The sequence below is a fragment of the Sardina pilchardus genome, chromosome 6, assembly GCF_963854185.1.
Source record: "Sardina pilchardus chromosome 6, fSarPil1.1, whole genome shotgun sequence".
Lineage (NCBI taxonomy): Eukaryota > Metazoa > Chordata > Actinopteri > Clupeiformes > Clupeidae > Sardina > Sardina pilchardus.
The window spans coordinates 18,161,372-18,180,468 of NC_084999.1; the positions used below are offsets into that span (position 1 = coordinate 18,161,372).

The 19,097-nt window shown below is 50.0% G+C and overlaps 1 protein-coding gene across 6 annotated transcripts in view; it reads right to left on the reverse strand.

Moving 5' to 3' along the window:
• mef2d (myocyte enhancer factor 2d) overlaps positions 1-19,097 on the reverse strand; it is a 60,907-nt gene that overhangs the window by 25,909 nt on the left and 15,901 nt on the right. For all 6 annotated transcript variants that reach the window (XM_062538836.1, XM_062538833.1, XM_062538832.1 and 3 more), the window contains exons 2-3: positions 9,526-9,985; positions 6,273-6,476 (exon numbers count right to left, since the gene is read on the reverse strand). In XM_062538836.1, the coding sequence (XP_062394820.1) occupies positions 6,273-6,476; positions 9,526-9,579 (258 nt within the window). In that variant the 5' untranslated portion in view covers positions 9,580-9,985. The remainder of the gene's footprint in view (positions 1-6,272; positions 6,477-9,525; positions 9,986-19,097) is intronic.

Consider the following 19,097-nt stretch of genomic DNA (forward strand, 5'->3'; position numbering starts at 1 on the left):
CATACAGTAAATTTACATTTATTCACCTTAACATTTGTTTCAGATATTGCGTATATTCCAATTTACAGTAGTAATGGTGCCAACACACACACATGCTAGCACACATTCTCTCTCTCACACACACACATGCTCTCACACACACACACACACACAAACACACACACACGCGGGTCCGTGCGAAGAGAGCTGGTCAGCTGATCAGCTTGTCTCTCAGTCAGCTCCATCTGTTCACCTGTCCCTGCGCACCTCTTCCCCGCTGGCACACTCACTTTCAAGTGCGCCTTCTATTGTGTTGCCAGGGTAAGATTCCCCCGCAGAGCGCCTCCGACTGTGACTGGCTGCAGCGCTCGCTCCCCCGCCCCTCCCCCTCTGGCCCTCTCGCCCTATCCTCTCCCTCTCTGCCGCTCTGCCGCTCTAGTGCGCTCTCTCTCTCTCTCTCTCTCTCTCTCTCTCTCTCTTGCTCTTTCCTTCCTTTCTCTCCCCTTCTCTCTCTCTCTCCCCTTCTCCTTCTCTCTCATTCTTTCTCTCTCTCCCCTTCTCATTCTCTCTCTCTCTCCCCCCTTCTCTCTCTCTTTCATTGCAATCTTGCTGATTCTATCCTGATCCCTCTCCTTCGGGTTCCTCCTTCTCACCTTCGCTAGTTCTCTATTTTTCCCTTCTCCGTCTCTCGCCGTTAAGAGAGAGACCCCTCGCTCTGCATTCTTGAGCACACGCCATCGTGGTCTTTCTCCTTGCCTGGTTTCTCTCACTCTCTCTCTCTCTCTCTCTCTCTCTCTCACTCTTCCTCTCATCCTCCTATCTGACAGAATCTTCCCACGGCTCCCGCCTGACTCATCCATGTCCTCCTCTGCCCTGCTCTCTATCTCTCTCTTTCTTTCTCTCTTTCTCTCTCTCTCTCGCTCTTGTTCTCTTCCTCTTTCCCTCCAATTCCCAAGCCTCTTTTTCCTTTTAGATGCTTTTGGTCCTCGCTCTCTCTCTCTCCCTCTTTCTCTCTCCACCCCCTCTCTCCTTCTCTCTATAAGGACTGAGAGGAATAGGGGGTGAGTCGGGCAGCCCCGTGTCCACAGAGGCTGCATGTAATGTCACGTCCCATTTGCAGTTCAGCATACAGGGTGGATGGGGGGGGGGTCTCAGCCCCTGTGGGCGTCCCCAGGGACGACCAGACTCCGAGATGGGGCAAGAGCAGCCGCTTGAGTTCACTGGAACTCAGCGGACTGGGGAGAGGAGTGGAGGGGAGGCTGCAGTGGAGGGGACTGCTGGGAAGAACACGGCCAGAGAGTCGGAGAGGGAGAGAGGAGGAGGAGGAGGAGGAGGAAGAAGGACTAGAAGACAGAAAGACAGAAATATCGACAGACGCACAGCGGATAGAATGAAAAGAGAGAGAAAGAGAGATGGAGAGAGAGAGAGAGAGAGAGAGAGGTGGAATAAGAACCGAAAGTTGAGAAATGCAAGATGGACAGAGACAGAAAGAAAAAGACAGAATTGACAGAAAGGGAAAAAAGAAAGACATTAACAAAGAGAGAACGATGGAAAGAAAGAAAGAAAGAATCTCCCCTAAAAAGAGAGGGGGAAACTACTCTAAACAGGAAAGGCTGATCGAGGTGGAGTAGTGAGAGGGAGAGAAGAACAGAGAGAGAGCGAAAGCGAGTGAGCACTTTGGCGCTGGTGCTACACGCCCCTTAAAAGGGCCAGTGCGCAACAACCCCCCCCCCAACCCCCCCCACCCCCCCCTCCCCATCCGGCCATGACTTATGCATGTGGCTAATGGAGGCCCTCCATCAGGAGGGAGCGCGGGAGGCTATCACCGTCCTGTCACATCAACAGCACTGCGCTGGGTTGGGCCGCTCTGGAGCTGCGCCGTTATAGGCCCAACTAGGCCACGCTTCCCAGCAGAGGAGAGACAAATAATATAATCATTTAAAAAATTAAACCATGGTCACAAACTGGTCATCTTTTAGAGGAGGTTCAGTGACCAGTAGGTTGTTAAAAGTGAGAGGCCAAAACAAGTAAAAAAAAAAAAAAACTTTGGTGTAAACAAACAAACAAAAAAAATGAATAAATCAGGTCCAATATCAGGTTAAATCTGAAAATGTAACCAAATCAAGTTGAATCTGAAAATCTGAAAATCCAGATCAATCGTACAACGACATGGACCAGAGTTGCCGAACTCCAGAACAGGAGGAGAGATGGGAAAAGTCCCAAGCCGAAGCCATGGGGGAGGCACATGCCGTGCCTTTTCTCCTGTCCATGTTACTCACAGGACAACAGGGATAATACCGCTGATACTTCCTGAGCTTAACACAATGACACAGAATATTAATCTGATCAGATTGTGTGTATGCTACTGGGAGGTTTAGGGCCTCACGTCTCACCACTAGCTGGGTGGGGTGAGCGCTAGGGGTCGTGACCTCTCAGACGGAACACATTGGTAGCCCCTGTCTGCCCTCCTGTCTTTCTCTCTCCCTCTCTCGTCTCTCTCTCTCTCCCTCTCGTCTCTCTCTGTCGCGCTCTCTCTCTCTCTCTCTCTCTCTCTGTCGCTCTCTCTCTCTCCGTCTGCCCAGTGCAGATTAGTGCTTGGGGGAAATGCCGGGTCTTAGAGGGGGGAGCAGGAGGAATTTGTTTGACATGGCAAAGTAGGATTAGCCCCAGGGGAGGGGTGTGTGTCAGAGCAATGGAGAAGATGGTGGGGTAACGGTGTGTCTGTGTGTGTGTGTGTGTGTGTGTGTCTCTCTGTGTGTGTGTGTATGTGTGTGTGTGTGTGTGTGTGTGTGTGTGTGTGTGTGTGTGTGTGTGTGTGTCTGTGTGTGTGTGTGTGTGTGTGTGTGTGTGTGTGTTTTCTGGGGGGGATTGGTGGAGGTGGACTTAGGATCTTTCTCACACAGTCTCAGCCTTCAGCAGAGCTGCAAAGGTGGAGATCCACAGGCTAGAAGAGATCACCACCAGGCGCATTTTACATGTTTGCTTAGTGAAACTGGTTTCTTTTTTTCCCCAGGTCCCGGTGGGGTCCTACGCTGGGCCATGAGAGCCATCGTCTGTGTGCCGTGTGTCACCGAGACCTGCCGCCCAGCACAGGGAGCTGAAATCTGGGCAGTGGCAAAGTCCTTAAGCTGCCCACAGCACCATGGTGCTGAGGCAAGATCCTCCCTCCTTGAGCCGCTTAACAAAAGGGCATCCCTCGTTTCTCCTCCTCCTCCTCCTCCTCCTCTGCCTCCTCCTCCTCCTCCTCTGCCTGACCACCCACCCCCCCATTCAGGCGTTTTCACGCGCTTCCTCTCGATATCCATCTCCTCTTGTTAGCACTACCTCTCTCCTCCATATGTCTTCCGTTTTCTCTCTCTCTCTCTCCTTTTCTCTCGATCTCTATCTACGCCTTTTCTCTCGATATCCATCTCGCTCCCGTTAACACTCGCCACCCCCCCTCTCTTTCCTTCACTCTCCCCTGATTGGGATCTGCAGTCAAGCGGATTAACACGCTCTGGCAAGAGAAGCAGGCAGCCAACACACACACACACACACATACATACACACACACACACACACACAAAAAACACACACAGCCTCTCTCTCTGCACGTGCCATTTGTGTGTGTGTGTGTGTGTGTGTGTGTGTGTGCATATGCATGACTGTTCAGGGGTGCATTAAAGGAATGTGTGTGTTTGTGTGTGTGTGCGTGAGAGTGTGAGAGAAGCCTACACAACACTGAGTACAGCAGTCTTAAAGATGCTTTGTGTGTGTGTGTGTGTGTGTTTCTCTGAGCGAGTGTGTGTGTGTGTGTGTGTGTATGTTCCATAATTCATACACACAGAGAGCTTGAGGAGCGGTAGGAGCGGCGAGTCGACACGTTCCTGTGCCTTGGCGCTCTCGTGGGCCCCCCTGCTCCACCCTCGACCCTCCCGAGCCCCCCACCTCCACCTCCACCAGCCCAACACCACAGCCGCCCTGTCCCCTACTCCACCCTCCGTCCTCTTCCATCCATCCATCCATCCTCTCTCTGCCTGGGCCCCAAAGCCGGAGGAGGCTGGGGCGGACCGGGCCGTGCCCAGACGCGCAGCTCGGTGGCTGGGGCGCTGGCAGAGGAAAGGGGGCGGCGGGGAGTGGGGGGGTTGGGGGTTCCTGGTATGGCTGGAGGGGCTGGGAGTCATTCACGCTCGGTGCCTCTCGCCTGGCTCTGAATATTGCATGAGGCAGGCTTCTGGGCCGCAGCAGAATGTGCGTGTGTGTGTGTGAGCGTGTGTGTGTGTGCGTTAGGAAGTGAACATGAACGCGCGCACACACACACACACATACACACAGAGCCACTCAGGCTTACACTGATGTGGCCTAGAGCAGCCCAACGCCCCTAACATGGTACAAACACACACACACACACACACACACACACACACACACACACACACACACACACACACACACTTAAGAGCCATCTGCAGCAGGAGTCTCCCCTCTTGCTCAGTCTCTTCTGCACTGTGGTGTTGCCTCTGCACTGGGGAGAGAACCAGCCCTAGTGGGCCTCCATCACCCTCGCCTCCCTCAGAACAAGCACACTCTCTCATGGCCACAGCACACAGGAACAGTGGACTTACATCTTACATGGACATGGACATGGACACACACACACACACACACACACACACACGGTACGATTTAGCCACGGTTTATGGATGGCCAGAACCATTAAGGGAAACAAAAAATTAACAGAGAGGAAGCAAAGGGGATGTGTGAGAATCACTTTCTCATAATACTCAGTCACACACACACACACACACACACACGGTAGTCTTCGCTCCCCCTGAAGCGGCCATCTTGTGATAGCTGGGGCCAGGTTAACAGAGCCCTCTCAGTGTAACTGCGTGTGTGTGTGTGTGTGTGTGTGTGTGTACACATGTGTGTATGCATGTCCACAAGCGTGTGTGTATGTGAGAGTGTGAGTGCGAGCGTGAGTGTGAGCGTGAGCGGGTGCTCCTGCCCTCCCTCCGTGCCAAGGCCGGAGAAGGTGGCAGAAGGGCCAGCTGTCCCTCGGCTGCCCCGCCGTCTCCCGGGCACCGGGCCAGGGGGGGCAGCTACGGTGGCCCATAAGCCGTGTAATCTCCGTGCGCTGGGCGGGCGGGCGGGCGGGCGAACCGGCGGTGGCGAGCCTTCTGGCCACGGCCCACAGGTGGCCAGACCGGAGCGGGCATCCAGCACAAGCCCACGCAGGCCAGGATGCTTACACACACACACACACACACACACACCGCCACCAGCAGCACAGACATGATTCACTGGATATGGGATACACTATGATTAGGCTGAGTGATCAAAAAGCGTCTGCGAGAGCCATTTTGACTACATGACTCATTTACGCTGTTTAATGTTTTCTGATGAGCTATACACAAACTTGGGACTTGAGTTTGAGAAAATGAGTTGTCATATTGACAATTACAGTGTCAACCAGGGTGGGAATTTCGTCATTTTAGGGGCAAGGCCATTTGGCCTTCACCTTCTTTTTTTTTTAGGGGCACCAAGGCCACATGATAGGGCACAAAGGCCACTGAGTAAAAAACGTTGTAGTTTCAGTTTCTGTCACGCAAACGCGCACACGCATGCATTCAATGAAAGCTCGTACCACCACTTAATTGTATGCCTCTATGTTTAATCACATCGAATTAGCTAGCATTTCCTCCTGATTGCAGAAACGTTTGATTTCTTTTTCTGTCGGTCTGCGATTACGTGATCAATTGCGCAGCAAATTATCAGGTGAAGCACCGGACCTAATTTCACTCAAAGAGCAAAGAGCGTTCCGTATCAGTTCAATACGGAACAAGACTTTTACGCGTCAAATACGGGACGATTCCGTATTATACTGAATGGTTGGCAACCCTAAGTCAGGGGCATAAAGGCCACTGTGGCCTTATGATGGGGTTTTTTTCACAGGGCATCAAGGCCAAAGTGTAGGGCAACGGCGGCCATGGCCTCATGGCCTTGGTATAATTCCCACCCTGGTGTCAACCACCGTACATTATTAGAATCATTGTAATAGTATTGATAATTAGCAAATATTGAGGTGAAAACCATAAGCTACATATTTCTAGCTTCCAGCAAAATGGAGAAAAAAGGTGAAATACATTTCCGTAGTGGGAATGGAAATGTCATGACCGTTAGTCATGACCTAACGACCGAACACCGCAAACGCCCCACAGGGACGATGCCCCTTTGCCCTCCGCATCAGGCAGGGCGGTGGGCGGTGGGGGGTGGGGGGAGAGGTGAGAGTTGTGGTTGGGTGGAGCTCGTACCTCGATGATGTCTGCGTTGGTCCTGCTCTCGTGCGGCTCGTTGTACTCGGTGTACTTGAGCAGCACCTTGTCCATGTCCGTGCTGGCATACTGGAACAGCTTGTTGGAGTGGTTGAAGATGATGAGGGCGATCTCGCAGTCGCACAGCACGCTCAGCTCGTACGCCTTCTTCATCAGGCCGAATTTCCGCTTGGTGAATGTCACCTGCCAAAGACAATCAAGAGGAGGAGGAGGAGGAGGAGGCGGAGGAGGAAGAGGAGGAGGAGAGATAAGCGTCAGAGTCACTTTCATATGCAGCGGGATGCAGAAACAACACTTTCAAAATGGGATGAAACGTAGTTCTGAGATACTGGGAAGATGCACAGAAAACCAAACATTTGAAGTTTGCCAGGTGGAGCATTTGGAAGGCTCACACCAAAAATTCTACCGGCCAGACTTCCTTTGATATAAACTTCCGTTTTAAATGTTTTGCTGTCCAGACATGAAGAGCCTTTTCTCTGTAACGATTCCCTAATCAATGCTGAAAAGGCTCCTTCAGTAATGTGGAAAAAGCTCTGTCGGGAGCCACAACTGTCAAGCAATTCTTAAACACCTCTCTGTCTCAGCCTTTTAAGCAGTAATTCATTTGAATTCATTTGTGTAACACCTCCAATTAATTAATTATTAAACATGCCACTTAATTAATTATACAAAGAGGTCTCTGAGTTTCAGCAGAATTGTAAATGAGAAAATGAAACCAATTAAATGGCGTGCATCAAATCAGGAAAGAATGATTTTGAAAAAGAAAGCTTATAAAAAAAAACATTTGCATACACACACACATACACGCATACACATATCTATACAGTACATACATTCAATACTGCATATAAATTCTGAATAGATTGTGAAAAAGGCATAATATGTTGTGTGCTGTGACTTGTGATCGGAGTTGAGAGAAGCTGAGGAGAAGGTGTGAGGAGCAGGTGTTGATTAGAGTGCTGCTTTCTGCAGATCTTCAGTGTAAAGGCATCTCAGAAATGTACAGTGACACGAGGCGCATCGTCGTTAATTCTTCCGCTCAGGAGCAGGAGGGGAGAAAGATGATGATGAGCACAAACAAGACGTACACTCCACCCCCACCCCAACACACACACACACACACACACACACACACACACACAAACTCTGGAGTTGACATTTGAGACCTAAGCGCTTTCACCTCCATCCATCCCTCCCCTCCTCTCTCTCTTTCTCTAATGCATCTCCACGGAGCCAAAGACAGCTTGTGTTCCCTTCCTCTCTCTCTCTCTCTCTCCATCTCTCTCTCTCCTTCTCTAATGCATCTCCACGGAGCTAAAGACAGCTTGCGTTCCTTCCCTCTCCCTCCCTCTCTCCCTCTCTCTCTCCTCATTTTGCTTGCTTTCTTTTCTTTTCCCTCCCCTTTCCTGCTCACTCACAGCGCCCCGCTGCCACAAATCAAATTATTTCGGGGTCGTTTCCATTGGCAACCGCCTACTAAAACCCTCTTCAAATCACACTCCCCACCACCTCTACACACAGACACACAGAGAGAGAGAGAGAAAGAGAAAGCGTGTGAGAGAGAGAGAGAGAGAGAGAGAGAGAGAGAGAGAGAGAGAGAGAGAGAGAGCTCTCAGTGCTATGATGGGGGAAATCACAGAGGAAACAAATGACATATTGTGAGAACACAGGGTTGGGTTAGGTAAGGACAGTGGGAGACAAAATAAATAAACAAAAGAAATCCAATAAACTGTAAGAAAAGTCAAATATTTAGCCACATGATTCTCTCAATCAATGTAGACTCCGGTTCCTACAAAGAACAAGGTGACCAGAAAAGAATATTCTTTCGAGTTCTGTCAGCGAACGGTAAGATAAACAGGCAGGACATAATTGCCATTAAGAATAGAAGTGCGAGTATCCAATGGCAACAACAGCAAGCTAATCTTTTTTTTTTTTCACGCTCTGCATCTCTCCCTCTCCTTCACTGTGAGAAGAGGACGGTGTTGTGACAAGAGGTGGATTCAGGTGCGATCACACCTCAACCAAAGCCCTTGCCGCAGCCTGTGCCTGAGTCTGTGGGTGTGGGGTCGTGCATGTGTGTGTGTGTTCAGGTGTGTGTGTGTGTGTGTGTGTTGGTTTCCGACACTAAAGAATCACACATCAGGTTTAGCACAAAACATCTGTGCCTTTCAGTATTTGTGATTACAATAAACTTCTCATCAAAGAAAAAGAAGGAAACAGATGCAGATGGTGATAAGCAAAGACATTTAACGTAACAGTAGACGTAATGTCAATTGATAGAACAATATTTGTTTGAACCCACCCCCCACCCATGAAATGTCAGGCAGGATTGAGGCGGATTGGGGAGGGGGGGGTGGGGGGGGAGGGGCAGGTGGGGGTCAGGCCGAGGTCAGAGAGGACGGCTATGGAAGACTGGTGGCAGACTGGTGGCATCCAGGTACAGCAGAGGCAGGCAGCAAGTGGCAAAAGCCATAAATATCAGAGTGCAAAAAGGCCTTATCCCGGTGATCACTGCACGGCAGTGCTGGCAAAAGCCACAAACTCCACTCTCCTACTGTAGATGACTACGGTATGCAGATACTGACAAAGCAATGGCAAGGCTTCAAAGTGGAAGGAAACAGGTAATATCAGACAAGCACAAATAAACAAGACAATGATGCCTGAGGAAGACAATACAACTGGCAGCGTGCTTAAACAAACTGGGTATTTTTAACCATTGTGATGCATTACAGATAACACTGGCACGTGTGTATGTGTGTGTGAGTGTGTGTGTGTGTTTCTGTGTGTGTGTCTGTCTGTGTGTGTGTCTGTCTGTGTGTGTGTCTGTCTGTCTGTCTGTGTGTGTGCATATGCACAGGACTCTCACTGAAAAGCTACTGTAGGCCAACTGACAAAGGAAGGTACCATTTTGTGGAGAGGAGATTCCTCAAAGCTGCTCCCATAATCGGTTTCAACCACTCTGCCCTGAGCAGTGACGACTTGATGATGACCGAACAGGTGGAAACACACACACACACACACACACACACACACACACACACACACACACACACACACACACACACACACACACACACACACACACACACACACACACACACACACACACACACACACACACACACACACACACACACACACACACACACACACACACACACACACACACACACACACACACAATGTAATGAGCACATTGGGTTGGCAGCGTTCCCCCCTGAGGAGTCCTCACCTGTCGGTTCCGCTCGTCGGTGATCCTCTGAATCTGAATCTTTTTCCTCCCCATGGCTGCGCTCTGCTGCTGGGGGACTCAGGGGGGCGCGTGTTGGGGGTCAAAGGTCGTCTCTGTCCCGAGAAGGGGGTGGGGGGGAGGAGCTGTGCGCGGGAATGCTTTGGCGTCTGGACTCTCTCTCTCTCTCTCTCCTCCTTCCCGCTCTGTCTGTTCTCTCGCTCTACCTGTCCGAGGCCGTCAGGGCCCGCGTCGTCGTTCTTCCTCCGTGGAGGAAATGGAGAAAAGAGGGGGAGGTCAGACAGGGCCGATGTCCTGGCGGCTCAGATCATGGTCCACTGCGGGGGAGACGTTGTGGTCATCCGCGCGTCTACTAGAGCGACAGCCTCTCTCTCTCCGCTCTCCTCTCGCGCGCGCGCTCTCGGTGTGAGAGTCCGTGCAGCTAGCCGACGCGGTCTTACTCCTGAGGAAACAGAGGAGAGGAAAAAGGAAAGAGGAGAGAAAGAGAGAAAAGGAGGGAAGAAGAGAGGAGAGAGGGGGGAGGAGGGCAGGTTAGTGACTGGTGCTCAGATCTTCCGGACACACAACACACACACACACACACACACTGATGTCACGTTAAGAGCAGCAGATGGTCATTTCTGTTGTGAGTCACCAGACCCAGTAGAATTCATCCACACGCTATCGGGATGTGTGATTTCCTCGGATCTGACCCTTTGAACCTGGGCATGCTCAATTGGTTCCGCTTTGACGCTAACCTTTCCGCTGATCCCGGAGGGATTTGGGGCATGTGTGCGCGAGCGAGTGCCATCCGAACGGCTCCGCGGCTTCCCAAATCAGCCCCCTTAACGCAAACGCTAGCCCTATTAGCCTAGTGCTGAAGCATGGCAGAAACAGCAGTTGGGGGAAGACTTCCGGTGGGGAAACAGGACTGTTCTCTTGAGGTTTGTGGTTCCGCGGAGGGGGAGGGGGACTGTAGAGCCCTCTGGGGGTTATATGTACAGTGTGTGTGTGTGTGTGTGTGTGTGTGTGTGTGTATGTGGGGATTAGATAAAAGAGAGCACTGTACTAAAATGGGGGAAGTGTATAGGGGGCAGATAAAGAGAAGAACGAGTGAGCAAACAAGAGAGAGAGCAAAAGAATAAACGAACGAATGAACAAGAGAGAAGGAGAGAGAGAGAGGTTGGCTGTGCAGTGTCAGCTTCATTAGAGACATCACCGCCACATGGCTGATACCCTGGGGCCCGCGGCGAGCTACTGCCTCCCTGGCCTGACGTGCCGCATGCGATTACGGATCGAACCAACGCAGCGCACAGAAGCAGAGTGGCAGCGGCAAGCAGCGGGCAAGCAGCGAGCCAAGGGTCCTTGGTGCCCGGGCCCATGTAGCCGAGGGCTCTCTCCCCACCCAAGGGCGTCATTGGAGATGAAGGACTTCCTCATAGGCAAACCTCAAACTAGGCTGCATACTTGATTAACATAAATGTGTTGCATCCACATGCTGAAATAGTTCCTACTTGTGCATATATACAGTATATATTGTAATTCTAATTATATTTGTTCAAATTATATTGCATGGATTGATATTTGTTTAAAATACATGAACCTCTGATCCATTCATAACAAAAGGGCAGAATGAGGTTGATCTTTTTTTTTATCCTCATTAATGAGGTTGAAAAATGGCTGCATAAAGATGCTGAGAGAGAGAGAGAGAGAGAGACAGAGAGAGAGAGAGAGAGCAGTTGTGTGTACAGCTGAGTGAGCGAACGTATGAATGAGCTGATTGCGGCCTCAGAATAGCCTTAGCCGCCGCCATCATTTTAAGACCTGCTATTACTGTTTCTGTAGGTCAAAAAAAGTAAGTCTTAAAATAGAGCTCTATCTATATATACACACACACATACACACAGAGAGCCCAGACGGCGTACACACACACACACACACACACACACACAACCGTGACAGAGGCCCAGTCACCACAACGGAGATGGGGAAACCCTTCAGAGGTTTCCTATTTAAAGAGTCCTACAACAGACTCCGCAAAATGACAGAACTATTAAAAGCAATTTCAAGAGGACAACAAAATCAGAGCCCTCCCACCCTTCCTCCCACCCACTCTCTCTCTCTCTCTCTCTCTCTCTCTCTCTCTCTCTCTCTCTCTCCCTCCCTCCTCTCCCCATCAATCTCAGATTCACTTGCATGAGCCAGATTTTGCCTCAGCAGGAAAAGTGTCTGTTGATCCACCCCGTTTGCACACTACTACAATCGCACACCGAGACATCTTTAATTAATTAAGTCAAATTTTCATTTCAAAAATTGTCCGCGGAGAATGCTCCAACGACTACAGTGATATTTACGTCTAATATTGTATTGTGATCCCTGGTGCGTAGCAACAGCCAAAACACATGGAAAAAAACACACACTTGAAAGGAAAGAGGAAGCTTGTGTCATTTCGAGACCGTGATCTTGGCACCCTGGAGGTGCCACAGACACATGAGTCACGGCTGAAGTGAAGTGAAATCCTTTAATCAGGCGTAAAACTTCACATTTATCCCGAATTCACGTTTCAAGCTGATGTCATCTCAGCATGGCCCTAACACTTCAAAAGTGCTTCTCGAGCAACATTTTTGCATCAATTCTTGTTGTTTGACAATCTCTTAAATTATATAACATATTCATAAACCCTCTAGGAGTCAAAATGAAGAGCAGCTCCAAACGGCAATATTTACAACCATAAAATAAACGCAGTTCTTAACTGGAAGACACAGAGACCACCCCCAGACCTCCCCATTATGGAGTCCTAAACCATGCCTCAGAATCCCCACAGAGGCCTGGAGTTACACGGTGAACATGGACTCTCAGTGTGGGGGGGGCACCACGACCCTCCCCTCCCTGTTTTCTTTCTCTCTCTGTGTATCTCTCTCTCTCTCTCTCCCTCCCTCTCTCTCTCTCTCCTCACACACACTGCCTTGGGGGGGCACGGCCCGCCGTTCAAAGGCAGGCAGACCCGTGAGCATGTAGGTGGACAGGGGAGAGGTGGGGAGGCATTGGGTTGGGGGGGTGCAGCGTGGCATGGCGTGGGGTTTGCAGGCATACATGAAACGGCAGCTTTATCTGCCGCTGGGGGCCAGGGCCCAACCTTTCGTCCTGCAAGCTGCTGGAGAGAGGGAGAGAGGGAGGGAGGGGAAGAGGAGAGGACAGAGGGATGGAAAGAGGGTGACGGAGGAGGTGGAGCTGGAGGGGGGAGTGGGGGGCCAGAGGAGGACACTTCCCAGCGCTGATATAGGGGCCACGGCTTTCACACGAGCTGAAACCAGGCCTGGACTGTGTCAGGAGCCAGAGTTTATGGGCTATGGCAAACACAGAGGGACAAATTATGCCAACCAATTATGCCTGAGAGTGCTCTATAAACACAACAACATACTACAGGATACCTCACTCTGTGGATCCAGTGTATAAGGTTGTGGAATGACGTCTAAATAAAGAGTAAATAAGACTTTAATTTACGACCCAGAGACAGAGAGATTTTAGCACTGTGCGTGTAGATGCAACTTGTCTTGTTTACCCTGTTGCTGTCATTTACAGGGTATTTGTGATAGCATTTACCACCTGGCTCTAGTCTCTCAGAGGACAACGAATGGGTGTTTAACGTTAAGAGCATCTGGCTGAGAGAACATGCGCACACACACACGCGCACACAAACACACGCGCGCACACACACACACACAAGACACACGCACACACACACACATTACATCGAAGGACAGCCGACAAACACAACTCTCCGGTGTGCCTCTCCCCAGTTCCTCTGTCTTCTTCCTTGCGTCGGGGTCGATCTCATATTACATTAACACCTTTTAATAGCCTCCCGCTTCCGGCCGAAGACACCAGGGCTCCTTTCCCGACGCAACACCGCCTCACATCTCAGCCACTGAAGTGCTCGGGGAGGACAGGCTCTGCTCCGAGATAACACCATCTTCCCTCTACCCATGTGTGGGCATACGTGAGGCATGCCTGCCTGCCGGCTGGTGTGTATGTGGGTAAGGATATCTCCTCGGCAGGGGTGTGTGTGATACTGTCCAGTTTTTGTTGTCCAAAGCCTGTAACTGGAGGCGAAGCAGCCTGGGGCTCGGAGATAACGGTCAGTGCCAGAGCTTAGGGGTCTGGACCGCAGCCAAAGTGGCGCTGAGAAATCCATCACCTCTCTCTTTCTCTCTCTCTCTCTTTCATTCTCTCTTTCTCTCCCTCTCCTTCTCTGTATCCTCCGCTCAACACAAGGGCCTACCCATACAGCACTGCCTGCTGTTTTCCTCAGTCCGATTACAGAGAAAACCCAACACAGGCTTTTTTTGCTTGTTGTCTTAGTCAGTGCATATAGGGCACCAAGCAAACAATCCCAGGGATCCCAGTTGCGCGCTGTTTTAAAAGGGTGTCAGGCACCTCTCCATGGCATGGGGTGAGAAGTCAGGGCACACAGGACACGGCATGGGAAATTCTCCGGGTGCCTACCTACAGGAAGGCATGATCTGTTGCTATAGCAGCAAGAGGAGATTGACGGACAGGAAGATGGACAGACAGCTGAGAATTTACTGGCTGGTTGGCGTGACAACAAAATGGAGACGTAGCGGTTGAAAATGACTCGTGCTGTGCCTCGCTCAGAACGATACAACCAAATTCGAGTCAACTTGGAAGTAAATCCCACACAGTGCAGCAATGTTGATGCAAAAACACCACGGGCAGAAATACTGGTGGGCGTTTCCAAAACAATGAGACCTTCACTGCTTTAGGCACTGTGTTAGGCTAATTGATTCAGTTAGCTATTACAGCTATATATAGTGGGTGTGGGTAGTGATTTGCGTGATGTGTCATGTGTGGCAGTTGGTAAACTGTAAGGTCCAGGTATCTAAATTAGCACTGAATAAATACAGGTTCTTCAGAAGTATGAAATTAGTGTAGTTTTTTTTTTTTTTTAGATGCAAAACAAATACAGAAAGTCCTCATAATTCCAGAAGAAACACATATCTTTAAATTGACTGCTCCATCAAAAATCAAAACCTCAGTTGGCCAAACATCACTAACAATATCAGTTTACCAAATGTGTGGTTCCCACAGCTACTACACCCCTCCTGCAATGGTTACAAACCTTTGCTCTCAATACATCTGCTGTGTATCACATGGTCAAATGAATACATTCAAGACATGCGAAAGTCATCGGCCATCACAAAACAATGTCTTCACAATGATCTGAGGCGGGCTAAACTATTACGGGGACATCCACAGAGGAGTCAGTGGACCCCAGTAGACTGGGGGAAACCAGCAAAAAAAAAAAGACCACTTGGCCACTCGTGTTCCCAAATTCAGAAAAGACGGGGAGTTTTCCACAAGGAGAGGTGAGGAGCGCTGGCCCATGGCTCCTCTGAGACCGGCTCCAGTGGAAGCCCAAAACGGGACACACCGATCGCTCTCCCCCACCCCTGCCGGCCCCCTCTGGGACTCGGTGATTTACTCCAACCTTGGGCTGTACTGCCAGCACCAACTGCAGGATATTTCCAGCCTGTTGCCTCACATCTATGTGCTGGCCAGCCAGCACTGGCTCTGAGGGGAGGGGAGGGGAGGGGAGGGGAGGGGTGGGGGTTGGGGTTGGGTAAAGCTGGCGGGCGGGGGGTGAGGGGGCGACAGCCAACAGACTTAGTTCTACTGCCCCGACGAAGCTGCAATGAAGTGGCAATAGACAGAGAGGGGTGGGGGGGAGGAGGGGTACCACTGTGGGGGAAATTAAGAGGTGCAGTGGATCCCAGACACAGGGATGGACAGCAGGGGGACTCTCAGGAGTGGGGTGGAGTGGGGTGAGCGTTTCTCCAGGATGGATAAAGAGAGAGCGTGGAGGGAGGGGAAGGACAAGAGGGAGCATGCAGGCAGGGCAGCATGTCTTCAAGAGGAATCCGATCTCCCTGAAATACGTGGACGATGTGAGTGTATGCTTGTGTGCGTGTGTGAATGTGTGTGTGTATGTGTATGTATGCTTGTGTGTGTGTGTGTGTGTGTGAGTGCGTGTGTTGTGCGAGGGCAGCACTTCTCCTCCGGAGGGGGATGGTGTGGGGGTGGTGAGTGAAGGGGTGGGGCCCGCTGGCTCTCCAGCGGATCTGTGCTCCTCAGCTCGTGAATCACGCCTCGGCTGCACCACCTGTCAGTGGCCACCAATGCCACAACAGACTGCGCCGCGCACAGACCGCACCGCACCACACCGCACCGTTCCTCGGGCTACGGCAGAGGACAAATGGCCGCCTGTGCCAAGTCATGCTGCTACTTTTAATTCAAACGCTCGGAGATCATAACAAAAGCACATCGTCATAGCCTTTTTTGTTTTGTCCACTCGACTCCTTATTCTTGGAATTCAGACAATGTGCCTGTGTTCCGAGGTGTGTGGGTGTGTGTGTGTGTGTGTTTGTGTGTGTACCATGAAGCATAGGGGCACACAGAAACAATGCCCTGTGTTTGCTGTCGACACGCTCCTATCTGTTGGATCGGACTGAAGGCGGTGCAGTCTGACCTGTCCACTGACAGCTGAGGTGAAGCGCTGAACAGCCGACAACGAGTGCCATAAACTGGGTCTCCAGCAACTACAACTGTCCCCATCTCTCTCTTGCTCGCTCACTCCCTCTCCTTCCCTCTCTCTCTCTCTCTCTCTCTCTCTCTCTCTCTCTCTCTCTCTCTCTCTCTCTCTCTCTCTCTCTCTCTCTCTCCTTCAAGCTTAGCCGTGTCGGTGACACTTGAGAAACTCAGAGCTCCAGTTATTACTGTGAAGAGGAGTGCAGGCAGCGAAAAATGTATGCCTTCGCAGCGCTGCAAATCCCGCTGAATGGATGTGTCTGCAGAAAGGTGATTAAATGTAGCGACTTATTAAATGTTCAAAAGTACCAATACTCTGACTCGCTGTCTACCCTGTCTGAGTGGGCCAAAGTTACGAGTCGACTTCTGGCCTTTCTTTGGAGATGTCTGCAGGTGATTACAAAAAAAAAAAACCTGACAGTACCAGGGACACACACCCTGTCACACCGTCTGGCAAACGCTGACGACATAAACATTACAATAAGAGAAGGGTGTGTGTGGCCTGTATGCTCAACAGGTATCACAAAAGGTTCATTCCTATGACAAAAGCTCAACAAAGCTTTGTTACTAAAAACAGAACTAATCAGCAACAACCATCGCACAACAAAAAGGTATGGTGTTATCAGTTAATGCTTTCGACCAGGATGGAAAATACGACTGGAATTTAATTTACCATTACAAGGAATGCCGACCTGTCTGTGACGACAACTTGTTTGCTGGTTAAGCAGAACAGGTTAAGGGGAAGCACAGAACAGATTCAATCAACGGAAGTCAGTGCACTACAAGATCTGATCATTCTTCACTTTGTGGGTAAAAAAAAAGGTGAGATAGAACTCCACCGCTGGCCAAGAAAGAAAACACGAAAGAAAGAGAGTGTCTGTATTAGAAAGAAAGCGAGGTTATCCTATGTTTGCAGAGAGCACCGTTTCAGTATTTTGCGAGCTGGGGTTTTTTCGCCGTGTTTATGCTGGAGAATGCTTCGGCGTGTTTCGCTTCAGGGCAAAAACACCTACCACATGTCCCCCAGGGACCTTAACCCAGGGTCCTCCATTTTCAATCGGCCCCTTTGATCTCAACTTTTCTCAAGCCTGTGCAACTCAGGGCAAGAAGAGAAGGCATATAGCTCGGGCTACGACGGCAGGGAGAAAGTCAGAGGCATTTTTTTGAAAAACAGAAAACATTTCAGTCAGCTTTGGTAGAAAACCTAGTGGGCGGGATTCCATTTGTCATCTCTCAGCGTTTCATATTGAGCGCCAAAATATCCTGGAGGTGTCAGACGTCTCTGATCGTTAGCACTGTAATAACGCTTTTAGACAGTACAAATCTGTAGCTTTTTACAACATTACAAATAAGTTATCTGTGATATGATTCCTCTATTTTTAGAATTTTCTTGTAGCTGAAAGCCAGTTCTTGGAGGAAAAATGTAACAGATTTTCTCAGTATTAGTGCTGGTTCACTTTTCTCCGTAAATGTGTTGCAATAACAGAGCCCTTTTGTTTTGGGCAAAAACTGCTTGCTGTTTCAAACCATATAGCAGGTCAGTTACTCCCAACACAATATCCTCTTTCTGGGAACCAATGAGTCTTCCCCCTAGTGCCCACATTACACAGAAGCTCGGCGAACAAAACCGCAAGAACTGTGTGACATACAAAACCACTGGTGCTAGTTCCTTGTGTCCGAAAAAACTCTTACCTCTGCGTTCCAAATCGGGATCCTAACACTCGGATGACCGAATTAGCAGAGGGCACTTTCTTGATAAATCCCAAGTCAACGAAGACATAATCCGAGAGAAGGGGGTCCAAGAACGTGGTGTGTCCCCTCCAGCGATCAGATGACACAAGTGACTACTCCAGTGACGACCACCCCCCCATTCCCCAACTACAGAGCCCTCCCCCAGATCCTCTCTCTCCCAACCCCCCCCCCCCACACACACACACACACACACACACCTCAACAAGACACATGCACACACACACACACATGCTCACACCCTTTGCCCTAATATGCCTTTAACAGCAACTGGCTCCAATTCATCAGTGTCTTTGGGGGTAATTGAGAGGGTGGCAGGGGTGCTAGCTGCTGCCAGGTTGTAGTAAAGGAGTTTGTCAGATCCTCAGAACCCCCTCAGAACCCCCCCCCCCCCTAAAAAAAAAAAAAAAACCTCATATATGTGTGCCTGTGTGTGTCAGATTTTTGCAAGCCGCTCAAAGTGCAGTGGCAGCTGCCCACACACCTTTTGTTCCAACTCCCCCTTGCTCTCTCGATACACCCTCACAGCTGTCAGTGGTGCAGCTCATATGTCTAGTAGTGTTACACACACTGCTGACACCAACACCCACCAAGCTTGGAGAGAGAGAGAGAGAGAGAGTGTGTGTGTGTGTGTGTGTTGGTGTATGTGTGTGTTACATATATTGGAGGCGTATTAGCAAGACATACTGACAAAAAAAGGTACTGAAAATCTTATGTCTATGAGGACAATCTGCGGCAAGCTATTTTGAGTTATAGAGTGGTTTTCAGATCTTACATGACCAAAACCACCAAGGCCTTCGTTCACATGCTCCATGACTGTATACAGAAACAACAACAAAAGTTTATTCCTCCATCAAACTCCAAGAGTCCAGTTGCTTTCCCAAGAAGTCCAACTTTGACCTTCACTGACCTTGAAACAGAAGAGAGGTCGAGAAATGGGGGATGGATGAGATTGAAGGCAACAGAGTTTGTTTAACAGTTGTGTCATTAAGTTTCCATGAGGGGATGGAGACCCCCCCCCCCCCTCCCCTCTTTCTCTCCATCCATCTCCATCTCTCTCTCTCTCTCATTTTCAGAGCTGATGAGCGATGTGCTCTTTTCCCACTCAAAGCCAAGCGGGTGCACACAAGGGGTTGCACAAATACCACAGTGTCATTCTGTATTGTGTGGACTCTACTATGGGTAAGTTACTTATAAGGGTACAGTAAGTAATTGGGGAG